Source organism: Megalobrama amblycephala, linkage group LG21 (assembly GCF_018812025.1).
Source record: "Megalobrama amblycephala isolate DHTTF-2021 linkage group LG21, ASM1881202v1, whole genome shotgun sequence".
Lineage (NCBI taxonomy): Eukaryota > Metazoa > Chordata > Actinopteri > Cypriniformes > Xenocyprididae > Megalobrama > Megalobrama amblycephala.
In genome coordinates, this window is record NC_063064.1 from 7,110,471 (window position 1) to 7,126,238 (window position 15,768).

Here is a 15,768-nt window from a genome sequence, read left to right on the forward strand (position 1 = left end):
AGTACATTTAAAAATTAAAGTTTAGATCTAATTATAAATGCAAAATTAGTAAATACACTACAGGTCAAAAGTTAGGTTTGGAATAATTAAGGTTTTTAACATGTTTGAAAGACATCTCTTCTGCTCACCAAGACTGCTATTATTTGATCAGTAAAAACAGTAATATTGTGAAGTATTACGTTTATTAAACAACATTTATTAAAATGTCACATGATCCTTTACAAATCATTCAAATTTAATGTAAAAACTGTTTTCAACATTGATGACAATCAGAAATGTTTAAAATAGAGCAGCAAATCGTATTAGAATGATTTCTGAAGGATCATGTGACACTTAAAGGGTTAGTTGAAAATTCTGTCATTTATTACTCACCCTCATGTTGTTCCACACCCATATCATCTTCAGAACACAAATTAAGATATTTTTGTTGAAATCCGATGGCTCAGTGAGGCCTGCATAGCCAGCAATGACATTTCCTCTCTCAAGATCCATTAATGTACTAAAAACATATTTAAATCAGTTCATGTGAGTACAGTGGTTCAATATTAATATTATAAAGCAACAAGAATATTTTTGGTGCGGCAAAAAAACAAAATAATGACTTATTTAGCACTGCTTCATGAAGCTTCAGAGCGTTATGAATCTTTTGTGTCGAATCATGATTCGGATCGCGTGTCAAAATCACGTGACTTTGGCGCTCCGAACCGTTGATTCGACACAAAAGATTTATAACGCTCCGAAGCTTCCTGAAGCAGTGTTTTGAAATCGGCCATCATATAAGTCGTTATTTTGTTTTTTTGGCACACCAAAAATACTCTCGTCATTTTATAATATTAATATTGAACCACTGTACTCACATGAACTGATTTAAATATGTTTTTAGTACATTAATGGATCTTGAGAGAGGAAATGTCATTGCTGGCTATGCAAGCCTCACTGAGCCATCAGATTTCATCAAAAATATCTTAATTTGTGTTCTGAAGATGAACAAAGGTCTTATGGGTGTGGAACGACATGAGGGTGAGTAATTAATGACAGAATTTTCATTTTTTGTGTGAACTAACCCTTTAAGAAGAGTAATGATGCTGACAGTTCAGCTTTGATCATAGGAAAAAATTACATTTTAAAATGTATTCCAATAGAATATTTATTATTAATTTTACCATATTTTTGATTAAATAAAGGCAGCCTTGGTGAGCATAGAGACTTTCAAAAAAAAATATATTCTTAAGTTTTGGCTGGTAGTGAACCTGCTCTTTTCTCACAATGGTAAAAAGATTAAGAGGCAGCATAATCAGTGTTTACCTTCCTCTATGGAATGTTCTAGAAAATGACAAATTCTTAATGCGTAGTATTAAAATTAGCTAGATTATCAATTGTTGAGTGAAACAGTGGTGTTTGTATACCTGCAAAAGAATATACATCTGATATATTTCTATAGTGAAAAACAAAAGCACAAGATTTCGTGATGATGCCGCAGGCTGTGTCCACGTCACACTCGTGCGTCTCAGTCAGTTCACTTTTCCAAGCGGACAGTGAAGGATCGACATCGCGAGCTCATGGCGTATTCTACTTCTCCGCGGACTGCAGTTTAATTACAGTAAGACTACGCTCTCCTAGTTATTAATGGATAAAAGCGAAGTAATTAGTGGATTGGAATTCGAAGCAACATTGTGTGTGTGTGTTCGTTTGTCAAGTGTTATGCTGAATCGCAACTCAGTAGGATGTGTTTTGAGATTCACATGACTTTTTTTTTCTTTTCTTTTTTTTTAGCCTACTAATGATATATAAATGTTTTATTTAATCGCTTTTGATTAAAATATATGCATGGATGCATATTATAAGTTATAATAAAAGTATTTCCATTTTAGAACGAGTTCCAAAATAGTTCTTTTTGAAAGTGTTCCATATTTTCTATTTTAATTGACGACCTATTTTTTTTTTCCCCCACATAAAAAAAATACTATAGTAATTTATAGTAAATTCTACGGAAGAGGATTAGGGCCAAGCAATAATAAAAAAATAAAACCAATCTCGAGATTAAAGTTGAGAAAAAAATTAAATTTCGAGAAAAAAGTCTAGATAAAATGTTGAGAATAAATTCGTTAAATTACGAGAAAAAGTCGTTAAATTACGAGAACAAATTCGTTAAATTATGATAACAAATTCGTTAAATTATGAGAAAAATGTCGTTAAATTACGAGAACAAATTCGTTATTTGTTATTTGTTAAATTACGAATTTGTTCTCATAATTTAACGACTTTTCTTCTCGTAATTTAATAACTTTATTCTCGTAATTTAATGAGTTTATTCTCAACATTTTATCTCGACTTTTTTCTCGAAATTTAACGAATTTGTTCTCGTTATTTAACAACTTTTTTCTCGTAATTTAATGACTTTATTCTCAACATTTTATCTCGACTTTTTTCTCGAAATTTAACAACTTTAATCTCGAGATGGTTTTGTTTTTTTATTATTGCTTGGCCCTAATCATCTTCTGTAAAATTCTATAGTGTTTTTGAACCATACTATTATAAATTGTTGTATACTGTATATGTTATACTTATTTACAACGCTTAATGAATGCTAACTGATAAACTGTAATAAATACTATAGTATACTTTAGTTTTTACTACAGTAAACTGTAGTGTATTGGAGTATAATACCTTAAGTGTAAAGCATATGTTTGACTTTTATAGCAAAGTACTGCGCACATCTGACATGATAATTCAGCTTTCTCAAACTGCGGCTTTTTATAACAACATGCATTTTAACTTCTTAAAGGAGGAGATTGATCTTGCGAAGCAGCTAGAACGTTTATTTAAACTAGGCCTATGCCTGGTGTAAGTAACCTTACTAAAAACTGATTTAATTCATTTCCCACTACTAAATGACAAGTGTGAGGGCGTGTTGGACGCAAACATCAAGAAAGATTCACTTTCGCGTAGAATAACAATTTTAAGAACTAATCTTTTGAGGACGAAATGCAGTGTTCTGTCATGAAGCTGTAGATTGCTAGGCTGATATGTTTTTAACCCAATCTGCTTTCAATCACGTCATTCTTTACAAGGTACAGCGGTTTCAGCTGTATCAGTAGCCAATGTGCTTGCTGCTCAACGTTCAAATACTTGGTCAGCATTTACTATAGCAGTGTGGTGTGCCTTCAGACAACCCTCCACCTTCCCCAGCTCCACCTGTATAGCTCTGCTATGGGTAATTCATGTATGCTGTATTGAACAGCAGCAGCAGTTGTGTCATGTATGTATTGGCAATTTGACAGTAGCAAGTCCTGTACTTGTACTGCAGCAGCAATAGTCAAGAGCAGCAGCAGTGTAGCAGATCTGTTCCACCAAGATCAAATAAATATATCAGCACTATCATATCCATTAACATGCCAAACACTCAGAGAGTTGTCATGATAGAACTAATTGAAGGGGAATTTTTTTGCACCTACATCAGTAATCATGCACGGCTATATTGGAGATACTCGGATGTAAACAACAGCATGGATTGCATGGTTAATGTACTACTGAAGATATTGTTCTACTAATTTACAATGTCTAAACCATGGAAAAAAATGTGTGTAAGCTGCTAAATCATATAGAGAAGGACTTAGTAAGCAGGAAAGGCCGCAATATTTTGACAAACTAAAGTTAATAGGTGGTAAAGATCCGTACGAGCTGATCTTGTACAGGTCAGGGGCTGTATTCACAAAACATTTTATCTTACCACTAAGAGTTCTTCTAAATAGCAGTAAAAAGTTCTTAGCTAAGAGTTTTCTCTTAAAACCTATTCACAAAGCTGCTGAGACAAACTTTTACTAAGGAATAGACTGAAGTCTTAAGCTAAGAGTAAGGGCGGGGTTGACCTCGTTGCTATGGAGTATACACACAGTGATTGGCTGAAGTCAGCAATTTAATCATAGAAATATTGTAGAATGTGTCATGTTTCCGTATTAAAATAATGGTTTTAAATAAATATTTTTAATAAAAATGTTGCCATATTCAAATAAAGGTTTTAAAATGTAGGCTAAATGTCACTAAAACTAATTAAAGTATATACAATTAATTGTCCACCTCTTGGATGTCTGCATCTCAAGAGAATGCAAAATGCAAGCGACAAATTATGTTTTATAAACAAAGTTTGGGAGAAACACATTCAAACAGTCTTTCTAATCAGCTTGAGAGGAGGAATATATACACAGACGAGAGCCGACTCGCCTATAGTTACTTCAACAGTGTTCTGCATCTCTCCGCCAACCTGCTCCTCACTCTCGGCTGGGGATATGGGGAGAACTTTGGGTTTGGGCTAAATTTCAAGCTTGGAGCCCTCGATCCCCTTGGACAGCACACCAAATACGCTTATTAATTAATTTATTTATTTATTTATTTTTTACTCTATTCAATCATTTGTAAATGTGAACTCATGAAAACCACTGCCACATGTAATCAGGCAATATTTATTTATTTGTAAAAGATTTATTTTTGGCATCTCAAAATCTATATTCAAATCTATAAATCAAAATGTATTGCATTTATGAAGAAAAAGTTGAGCATCTAAGGCTCTATCACTACTGCCTCAATGGTGTACAGTGTCTTTAGGTGGATTAGGATTGTTTGTGATTTGGTCTTAGTGACTTAGGAGTCCTCTTGACTACTCCTAACATTTCACAGACTTAGGAGCTAGTTTTAGCACTGAAATACTCTTGGAGCAAAAATTTAGGACTCCTAAAATTAGGACTGACACGCCCATTATTTTTAAGAGTTTCTCCTAAATTGGCAAGTTGGGAGCTACTTTTAGCCTCGAGATGTTTTGTGAATACGGCCCCAGATCTTTTACCTAGAATACAATAATAATAAATAAAGCACCATTAACTAAATTTCAGTAACATTACACAAAAAATATGTAACTTAAGTTTTGTACTATTGGAGTAGGTTATGAAATGGGATTAGAATAATTTTTTTAAGCCAAGAATTTAACAAACAACAACGTAATATCAATAGGAGTGTATATTTTTACACTACAAAATGATATAAGATATTAGCCTAATATTTCACCTACCTGACAAGAAATGATAAGAGAAAACACTAATGTTGTTAAGATTCTTGCCCTGGAATTCCTGGTTCATTTAGGCCAACCACAAATGCCTTCCTTCCTCAGACAATTTTTTGCACACTTTTTCTTGATTTATTATAAGTTTTGGCATTCTATAGTACTCCAAATGTTTTTCCCGGTCCAACCAATTAGTACAGCCCAAAACGCGACAATAACTGACCATTTTCAGCAGCAATAATCAGCTAAATTTGCGAGATTCTGTTCGGTTCAGAGCATTGTTGACGTTCACTCCCACCAATATGGCCGACTTTCGGATTGATGATGTATCGTGAAAACACCCTATTCAACTCAGAACACTCTTCAGTCACAGAAATGTGACAAAACATCCCTGGACACAATTAATTACAGTATTACTCAATTTAATCCAGTGTTTTATAGTTTAATGTTAAAGTTGGCTTAATATTGGTAGATATTTCAGTAGTACGTTGAAATAGAGTCAGTGGGATTTGTTTTTGGCCCTTTATGTGGCCTAGTTAATGAAAATGCTGAGAAACCAAGATTCCACACTGCTGGCCCTGAGAGCAAGGTTAATGTTTTCTGTACACAAGAACTGCATGAACCAAAACAAGGTGTGTAATCCATTATGACGCAATCATGTCAGTCCATCTAAACCTTTCTTTGGTTCATTTCACATGGCTGTTTGGTGTTTAAAACGAAGGCTCTAGTTTGATCATTTTATTTCCAAGAGACTTTCTCTATGCCAGTAGTCTTTCTGCTTAATACCCTCTTCTTATCATGTGCAAATATATGTTTATGGTGGTCATTAACCGTTTTAAAGCCAGTAGCCCATCGCTGATATAAAGCTAATAGACTGATATGTGATGTTGGAAGTGAGTAAATGAATGTTGCAAAGTTTAAATATGGGGTGTGAATCATTCTGAGATTGCAGTGAGATATTCAGCGCTTTGAAGTGACTACAGCTTGACTTCTCTTTTCATTGGAGTTTTAGGAGTTTTTTTCTTTTCTTTTTTTTGGGTCATGACCCAGCAGGCTTACATGTGGTTGCAGTGATAAGACGAATGTTTTGATGAAAAAGTTTTGATGAGTCATGATGGTTAGTCTGTAGATCCATGCACTATACTTTTAAACTCACCAAGTGTTTCATGTTTAATATATTGCTGGTAAACTGAAAGGTACATTTTGGAAGGAATGGCTCTGTTGACCCCATTCTTCTTTATAAGTCCTAAGAACCTTATTGAACCTCATATTAAACACTTTCTTTTAATTCATAAACTTGACTCACATTTTTTTCATTGTAGGGAATATAGGCCCCTAAAATAAGGGAAGTTTCACAAGATTGATGCATTATTGCTAAAGACCTCTTGATTAGATATCACAATCATATTTAGTCGCCCATTCTTTGGTACTCATTGTCAAGGGTTTGGATTTCTATTTAAGCAATTTAAATATTATTAAAAAATATAATTTAAAAAAGTGTCAGTGGCCACTTATGCAAGACTTTATTTTTAACACATTAGACGGTTTTGTCCCATCTGCTTACAGAACTGACCTTGTTTGCATAACAAGATCCCTTCCTTATCAAATATAGACCCATTTCGTGTCTTGCACTCTCTACTAATTAGACCTTAATCAACGTAGATGCCATACTGAATTAGTGTTGTCAAAAGTACTGACTTCGATAACAAGTCGGTACTGAAATTTTACAAATGTAATGCTTTGAGTGCTGTTGAGCGGATTCATAAACACCTCTGATTGGCCGTTGTGTTCACACGCTCATCAGATATGTCTGTGATTGGCTACAGTGGTCAACGCACGGGAACTTTTGAAAGCACACAGAAGTGTTTGAATTTGAAAGCAGGCGTCTATCAGCAGACCGGTGCTTTCAAACGCTCTCGTGTGTATCTGTGTAAGCGCTCGGTGAAAAGCGTCACTGATGTCTATTTACAACATGTTTCTGAAGGGTTGATCATTGTAGCCAATCACAGACATATCTGTTGAGCGCGTGAACACGATGGTCCAATCAGAGGTGTTTAGGAATCCACTCAACAGCGCTCAAAGCATCACATTTTTTTTTAATTTCAGTACCAACTTTTAATTTTCAAAACTCACAACTTTCAAAACTGTTCTATGGAGTTTTTCTTTACTGAAAGTCTTTAGAAAAGACATTTTCATTAGTTGAACATCTGGCATGTTGTTAAACAACAGCAAAATCTATTGAAAACACTGTACTTCTATCCCTCAAATTAAATGTGGGCGGTGTCCGAAAGCTGGCATTGACTTTACAGGCAGCATTTGCGCACAAAGGTATATCATGAAAATGATTTTGGAGAGACTTCTGAGGCAACATAATGGTTTAATGATCTACAACAAAACATCTCTCAACAAAATAAAGAGAGCTTTCTGATAACTACGTGAATATTTAATAACTACAATAGTTATTACATAATTACATAAAGTGGAAAAAGTTGGTCGAAACCAAAAAACACAAAGAATAAGTCTGATTCATAAAGGTTCCTAAGTGTTAAGACTAGGTCTCAGCTCCTGTATTACTTAAGAGTGCTGGAGAGGTGTCCTAGTTAGGAGTAACAAGATGGACAGAGATGAGACCACACACTTTCCGACAAATATATAGATTTATTGGAGTTATATGATGACAGAGAGTTGATAAAACGATACAAGCTTGATTGTCGAGGTATTCTTTTTGTACCTGACCTAGTAAGAAATTTGATCATTTGTCCTATTCTACAAATCAAGTGCATTTTTAAAAATATTTTGAAGATGAAGGAAGAACAAAACACTAAACTTGGTCAAGGTATTTATCTGACAAAATCATTTAGCAAAAAAAAAAAAAAAAAAAAATGCAAAAAAAAAAAAGCACACCCTGACTGACTACAACATAATCAGTTATTAATAATATTTAGTTGGTTCTCTCATTTTTGCATGACAGCCTGGCCAAAATTATGTCGGTACAATTTGACGTTTCATTGCGAAGCATTTCCTGAAACCACACTTCCAACAAACATTCATAAACTTGTGTGGTTTGAACCTGTGGTTAGAAGCATAATTTCTTGTTTATATGAAGATGACTTGCATAGATCATGCTCTTTCACACAATGAGCAAGCTAACATTAAAGGGTTAGTTCACCCAAAAAGGAAAATTCTGTCATTAATTACTCATCCTCATGTCGTTCCACACCCATAAGACAAGAGTTCATCTTCAGAACACAAATTAAGATATTTTTGATGAAATCTGATGACTCAGTGAGGCCTCCAGTGATAATTAACACTTATTAAAGCTATGTGTACGTACCTCTTTCATTACTTATGCCTGAGAAGAATAATCATGTTTTGCAAATATATATTATATATCTTATATATATGTATATGCCTGATATATTTCCAGGTCCTTGGCAGGTCTTAAATACAACCTCAGATGAACAACAACACATGACATATTACACTGTGTCATTATTTATTTAGGAAAAATAAAGCCAAAATCGAGAATCCATGGGTGACAAACTTAGTACACCCCATGATTTAGTTGCTTGTAGAGCCAATCAGGAGGAAAATGTTACTGAAAAGCACCTTGTGTTATAAAAGTACAAAATAAGTAGAATAATGAAAAATAAAACTTTAGGTGTGTCATAATTTTCTCCACATAAACTTTATTTAAACATTTAAAAACATTAATTCTAGTGAACTTTGGCTGTTTTTGAAATCGCCCCCTACACCTTCATTAACTATTCCCTACATATTCCCTCCTCAAGTAAACTATTATAGTTTACTTGAGGAGTGACTGAAAACGAGTGAGTGAATTCACACCCTGACTGACTACAACATAATCAGTTATTAATAATATTTAGTTGGTTCTCTCATTTTTGCATGACAGCCTGGCCAAAATTATGTCGGTACAATTTGACGTTTCATTGCGAAGCATTTCCTGAAACCACACTTCCAACAAACATTCATAAACTTGTGTGGTTTGAACCTGTGGTTAGAAGCATAATTTCTTGTTTATATGAAGATGACTTGCATAGATCATGCTCTTTCACACAATGAGCAAGCTAACATTAAAGGGTTAGTTCACCCAAAAAGGAAAATTCTGTCATTAATTACTCATCCTCATGTCGTTCCACACCCATAAGACAAGAGTTCATCTTCAGAACACAAATTAAGATATTTTTGATGAAATCTGATGACTCAGTGAGGCCTCCAGTGATAATTAACACTTATTAAAGCTACTAAAGACGTTTTTAAAACGGTTCATGTGACTACAGTGGTTCAACCTTAATGTTATGAAGTGACGAGAATACTTTTTGTGTGCCAAAAAAAACAAAATAGCAACTTTATTCTTTATTCAACAATATCTAGTGATGGACGATTTCAAAACACTGCTTCATGAAGCTTCCTAGCTTTACGAATCTTTTGTTTTGAATCAGTGGTTCAGAGCGTGTATCAAACTGCCACAAGTCACGTGAACTATTGAAATTACGAAACACTTATGACGTAACAAGACCTTGTTTACTGAAATCACTTGACTTCGGCAATCCGAACAACTGAGCCATCGTATTTCATCAAAAATATCTTGATTTGTGTTCCAAAGATGCACGAAGGTCTTACGGGTGTGGAACGACATGAGGGTGATTAATTAATGACAGAATTTTGGAATTTTTGGGTGAACTAACCCTTGAAGTTCATTCTTTATGATTCAATTTAAATATATACATTTTAGTAAATATTTTTTAGTGTGTCAGCACCATTTTTGAAGAGTGTGCATGCATAAGGGAAAGTGAGAATTTCCTTATATCTGTTATATTTGACTGTGGATTCATCATAACAGATCACCAGAGCTTTTGAACTGTGTCATTGTACTTTGACAGCTTGGTGTTCTTCTTTCTCTCTTTACTCAGAAAGTGCAATGCAGAACCTAAAGAATTGCCAAGGTCTTGCTCCGGCCTTCCTTATCAGGAGTCAAAGGTAATTGTGCCATTTCATAAAAACCTTTGTTCTTTATCATTTATGTGTTTCTAAATAAGACGTATGACAGTTTATTTTTCTAGGATTCATGGTTTACTTAAATGGCAACTTGATTTAATCTTTTTTGTTTAATGTAAATTATTAAAATGACAAGGCCAGATTCTCTTTCTTGCTTAGAAATTAGGAGGTTTGAAATTAATGATGTTTGTTATGAAATTGTTGCATAAACTTCTCTGAACTCTCAGTTCTAGGATTTCAAAGAGCATTATCCCATCCTTGTCTGTGTGGGATGGGCATCTTTCCTCTCGCTGGAGGAGCACCGGTGGACATGGAAGGCAGAAATACTACAGTGACAGAGTGCCGAAGTTTAGATTTGCTCTGGCAGGGCTGCTGGCGGGTACCGGAGCTGTTTTAGCCTATAAGCACCACCAAGGCAAGGTGAGACATTTTCCCCAATTAAAAAAAAAAAAAAAATGGACAAGAACTCTAAAGATATAAAAAGGAAATCTATAGCAGCTGACTGATTCATATATAGATCTATTAAAAATAACAGCATTGTCACACAATGAATGAAAACACCTGTTACAAACCCTGTCAAAAAGTTGTTGAAATTGCACAAAACAGGTGACAGAAAGGATTGCTTTGTGGATATTTGAGATGCTTTCTGTGTTTCAAGCATGCCTGGATGGCAGAAACAGCGCTCCTGTTGACCAAAGTCTTGCCACGTTTTCTCAAGAATAATTTAGGCAACTATTTAAAAAATGATCTGTACAAATTAATCTGAACATTAACCAAACTAATCTATCTACTAAGGGTCTGGTATGGTAAGAGTTATGTGTACGTACCTCTTTCATTACTTATGCCTGAGAAGAATAATCATGTTTTGGAAATATATATTATATATCTTATATATATGTATATGCCTGATATATTTCCAGGTCCTTGGCAGGTCTTAAATACAACCTCAGATGAACAACAACACATGACATATTACACTGTGTCATTATTTATTTAGGAAAAATAAAGCCAAAATCGAGAATCCATGGGTGACAAACTTAGTACACCCCATGATTTAGTTGCTTGTAGAGCCAATCAGGAGGAAAATGTTAGTGAAAAGCACCTTGTGTTATAAAAGTACAAAATAAATAGAATAATGAAAAATAAAACTTTAGGTGTGTCATAATTTTCTCCACATAAACTTTATTTAAACATTTAAAAACATTAATTCTAGTGAACTTTGGCTGTTTTTGAAATCGCCCCCTACACCTTCATTAACTATTCCCTACATATTCCCTCCTCAAGTAAACTATTATAGTTTACTTGAGGAGTGACTGAAAACGAGTGAGTGAATTCAGACACTGAGTGCACCGGAAGGGCTGCCGCTTTTGCATAGTTTGTGTTTGCTGTTTAATAATCATTTGAAGCTTAGAAAACTGGCAGCTCCAGTAGAAAATATTTATCTTGAACTCTGTCAATGAAACTGTCATGTATAAACCTTATTTAAACAATTTAAAAATCAGTTAAAAAGGAATTTATACCTGTATGATGTTATGCTGCAACCACGTTGGACCAGCGGTTTGGACAAATGGATGGATGATTCATCTGTGGGCGCCATCTTCTGGCAAGATGCAGGAAATTAATTCTGTGCGACCCTTACAGTGCATTATGGGTGTTCTCTAGCCGTTGTGCTTACATCGGTTGTACACTCGTTATTGCGGTGCATTGTGGGGATTGAATGAGTGCACTTGATAAGGTCCACTATGGTTTCAGACATCACTACAAATGGCTGTACCCTCAATCAGTGCCTTGTTTAAATGGGCCGATTTCAGACACAGCCTTATGGTGCGTTCACACCAGATGCGAATGAAGCGTTAAGTGCGAGTGATTTAAATGTTAAAGGGTTAGTTCACCCAAAAATGAAAATTCTGTCATTTATTACTCACCCTCATGCTGTTCCACACCCGTAAGACCTTTGTTAATCTTCGGAACGCAAATTAAGATATTTTTTTATTAAGTCTGATGGCTCAGTGAGGCCTGCATAGTGAGCAATGACATTTCCTCTCTCAAGATCCATAAAGGTACTAAAATATATTTAAATCAGTTCATGTGAGTACAGTGGTTCAATATTAATATTATAAAGCCACGAGAATATTTTTGGTGCGCCAAAAAAACAAAATAACGACTTATATAGTGATGGCCGATTTCAAAACACTGCTTCATGGAAGCTTCAGAGCGTAATGAATCAGCATGTCGAATCAGTGGTTCGAAGCGCCAAAGTCACATGATTCAGCAGATTGGCGGTTTGACACGCGATCCGAATCATGACTTGACACAAAAGAATCATAACGCTCTGAAGCTTCCTGTTGTGTTTATTCAGAGGAAGTGTGCATAAAGAAGTGGAAGAGTCTGGGACACATATTTAAAGGAGAGGGAGAGCCTCTCTCATGACGCGAATTCACGTCTGTTGTGAAGTGAATTTCACGTGCGAATGAAGCGAGTAAACTCAAAATGTTCAAGCATCCAACTACGCGTGAATAGTGCAATTTATTTGCGCAAGTCACGTCTAGTGTGAACGCCTCCATTAGTTTTCAAGCACTCAAGTCATTTGTGTATGTGCTGTTCTTCTTCTGCTCTTTTTGCTGTTGTGGCGGTTGGCAAACAGCGTTGTATTACTGTGCACACCACAATATGTAACTCCTATATATATAACTTATATAAGTTATATGACTTTTATAGATCATAAAAAAATGTCATGTCCCCTTTAAAGTTTGTGTAAATAAGGATGTCGAAACGAACTGCAACTTCAAACGCTGTCAATCATTACTAAAGTCTTAGCTAAGATCATAGAGTTTGACATAAAAGACCATTGATGTCTCACACTCTTTGCATAAGATCTCCCTGTGGCTCATATTATACAATCAGACAAGCAAAGGAACAATTGTAAAATAAAATTACAGTGTGTCCTTGACTTTAGTAATCGATTTTATTGTGTCTTTTTGTTCAGGTTGAGTGGGCAGCTTCTTCAGCACAGCTACCAGTGACACAGACTTCAGCTCTTCCTGTGTACACCCTAGAAGATGTCACAAAGCATTGCTCCCTTGACAGTGGCGTGTGGGTTACCTATAAAGGGGAAGTCTACGATATTACTGAATTTGTAGCCATGCACCCTGGTGGCGACAAAATACTTCTGGCTGCAGGTGGAGCTCTGGAACCGTACTGGGCATTATATGCCGTTCATGAGCAAGACCATGTTCTAGAAATCCTCTCGGAGTATAAAATTGGTGTTCTTAATACAGAGGGTCTCAAGAAGCAAGAGACCGCAAACACTTCAGACCCTTACTCTGCCGAGCCGACACGTCACCCTGCTCTTCAGATCAACAGTCTGAAACCTTTCAATGCCGAACCACCTGCTTCAATACTTTCTGATAACTACATCACCCCCTCAGTCATATTTTTTAAGCGGAATCATCTTCCAGTGCCCAGGGTGGATCCAGAAACATACAGGTTGGAGATCGAGGGTCTCCCTGGTGGAGTAGCAACACTTACACTAAGTGAGCTGAAGTCTTGTTTTCCAAAACACACAATTACAGCAACGCTTCAGTGTGCTGGGAACCGTCGGTCTGAGATGAACACAGTCAAGCAAGTGAAAGGACTCAATTGGGGCATTGCCGCAATAAGCAATGCTACGTGGTCAGGCGCACGTCTGCGGGATGTACTGTTGCACTATGGCTTTGGACCAGAGGTAGCAGCGAAGGCTCAACATGTCCAGTTTGAAGGGTTGGACAAGGGATGTGACCGGTACAGCATATGGCGCATCTATTCCACTGAACAAGGCTGTGAGTGAGGAAGGTGACGTTCTTCTTGCGTATGAGATGAACGGGGAGGACCTTCCGCCTGACCATGGCTACCCTGTCCGTGTGGTTGTGCCTGGAATTGTTGGAGCCCGCAACGTCAAGTGGTTGGGGAAAATTGTTGTGAGTGAAGAAGAGAGCAAGAGTCACTGGCAGCAGAATGATTACAAAGGCTTTTCTCCAGGTACTGACTGGGACACTGTGGACTTTAAATCGGCACCAGCCATACAGGAACTCCCCATTCAGTCAGCAATCACTCATCCGGTAGAAGGGAACCTCAGTAGACAGCAGTGACAGGGAGGTGACTGTAAAAGGCTATGCATGGAGTGGGGGAGGACGAGAGGTTGTCAGAGTAGACGTCTCAATAGATGGTGGGAAGACATGGCATATTGCCGAACTTCGGACTGGTGATAAGGGACAACACCCTGCTCCTCCTCCTCCACTTGGAAAAGCCTGGGCTTGGAAGCTATGGGAGATAGACATCCCAATTCCTCATAGGGCTCGAGAGCTGGAGATTGTATGCAAAGCAGTGGACAGTAGTTACAACACGCAGCCAGATACTGTTGCCCCTATCTGGAACTTGCGCGGAGTGCTTAGTAATGCATGGCATCGAGTAAAGGTAAAAGTGAATGAGGATTGAAAAGGGTGAAAAATGAAGTTTGTAGCTTTCGAACAGTTTGAGCTTGTGGGTACTTGAAAGGGTACTACTCTCATTTACTCGGTAGTTACAATTTAACAATCAGAAATAAATGTCTTGATGGATCTTTTTTGGTGTTCAACTCACGAATACTTGGTCAAGACTGATTATACCAAACAAGTTTATCATTTGTTTTTCATTGCATCACCAAATTGTGAAATCCTGTATGATATGAAGACCAAATGGATTATACCAAGTTATGCTGTTCATAATTGTATTGGCTTACAATGATAAGGTGCCACATTCACACTGTTTTTGAGACTCTTAGTCTATATACAGTCTAGATAGATAGATTCAGATGCAATCAAAAGCCCCCAGAGACTGTAACAGTATAAGCTTTTCTGAAGATCCAGAGTTTATCAGTCTAGTGGCATATAGAAAATATGTCATTATTGCCACGTACACATTGGAGCTTAATTTGGTTGTCAGTTCACCTTTTAATGCTTAGTCCTCTTCTGGATTCACACAGAGTTCATTCATTTACAGGAGTGACAAAAAGCACGCATTCTACAACCAAATTACCTCCCGAAAAATGCATGTAATGTATTTACAATAATTCTGCACGGTGTGTACAGAACACAAAGTGAATATCTAGTTGTTTATGACACTTTGGGTGCTTTCACACTTGGTTTGATTGTTTGAACCGAACCAGAGTTCAATTGCTTCCCCCTCCCCCTGCTCCCACTGGACTGTGTTCACATTATATTATTTGGGTCCAAACCGCGTTCGTTTGCGTCAACAAACCAGCAGCTGTTTACTCCGTTGCTTAGTAACGACGGTGCAGGAGAAGGCGGCAAAACGTTGCTCTCCTCGCTTTTATATATTTGTTTTTGAAACGTTGGTTTTGTTCATAACGGCACTTGCGTCAATCTGCCGCGAATGTAGAATGCTGAAAGCGAGCAGAAATGAACTGGGCTACACTACAGCTCGCTGCTTGCAGCACGTCAGTCACGCTCGTCGGGAAAGTGAGTGAAACACACACACAAACACATTTTTATCAAATAATACGACACTGATAGTGGTTCACTTCCGCAATTTGGTACGTTTGCATTCATATCAGAAGCGAACCGTACCGGAGTTCACTTGAACCGCACCCCAGACCACCCTTTTTAAAGGATTAGTCCACTTTCAAATTAAAATTTCCTGATAATTTACTCACCCCCATG

The 15,768-nt window shown here is 36.7% G+C and overlaps 1 protein-coding gene across 1 annotated transcript; it reads left to right on the forward strand.

The window, feature by feature from the left end:
• The first annotated feature begins 1,468 nt into the window (after positions 1 to 1,468).
• On the forward strand, positions 1,469 to 14,851 carry suox (sulfite oxidase). The gene is given in 6 exon segments (XM_048172673.1): positions 1,469 to 1,600; positions 9,988 to 10,054; positions 10,300 to 10,492; positions 13,059 to 13,841; positions 13,843 to 14,181; positions 14,183 to 14,851. Coding segments are annotated over 5 exon segments (1,737 nt in total). The 5' UTR covers positions 1,469 to 1,600; positions 9,988 to 9,995; the 3' UTR covers positions 14,546 to 14,851.
• The last annotated feature ends 917 nt before the right edge of the window (positions 14,852 to 15,768 follow it).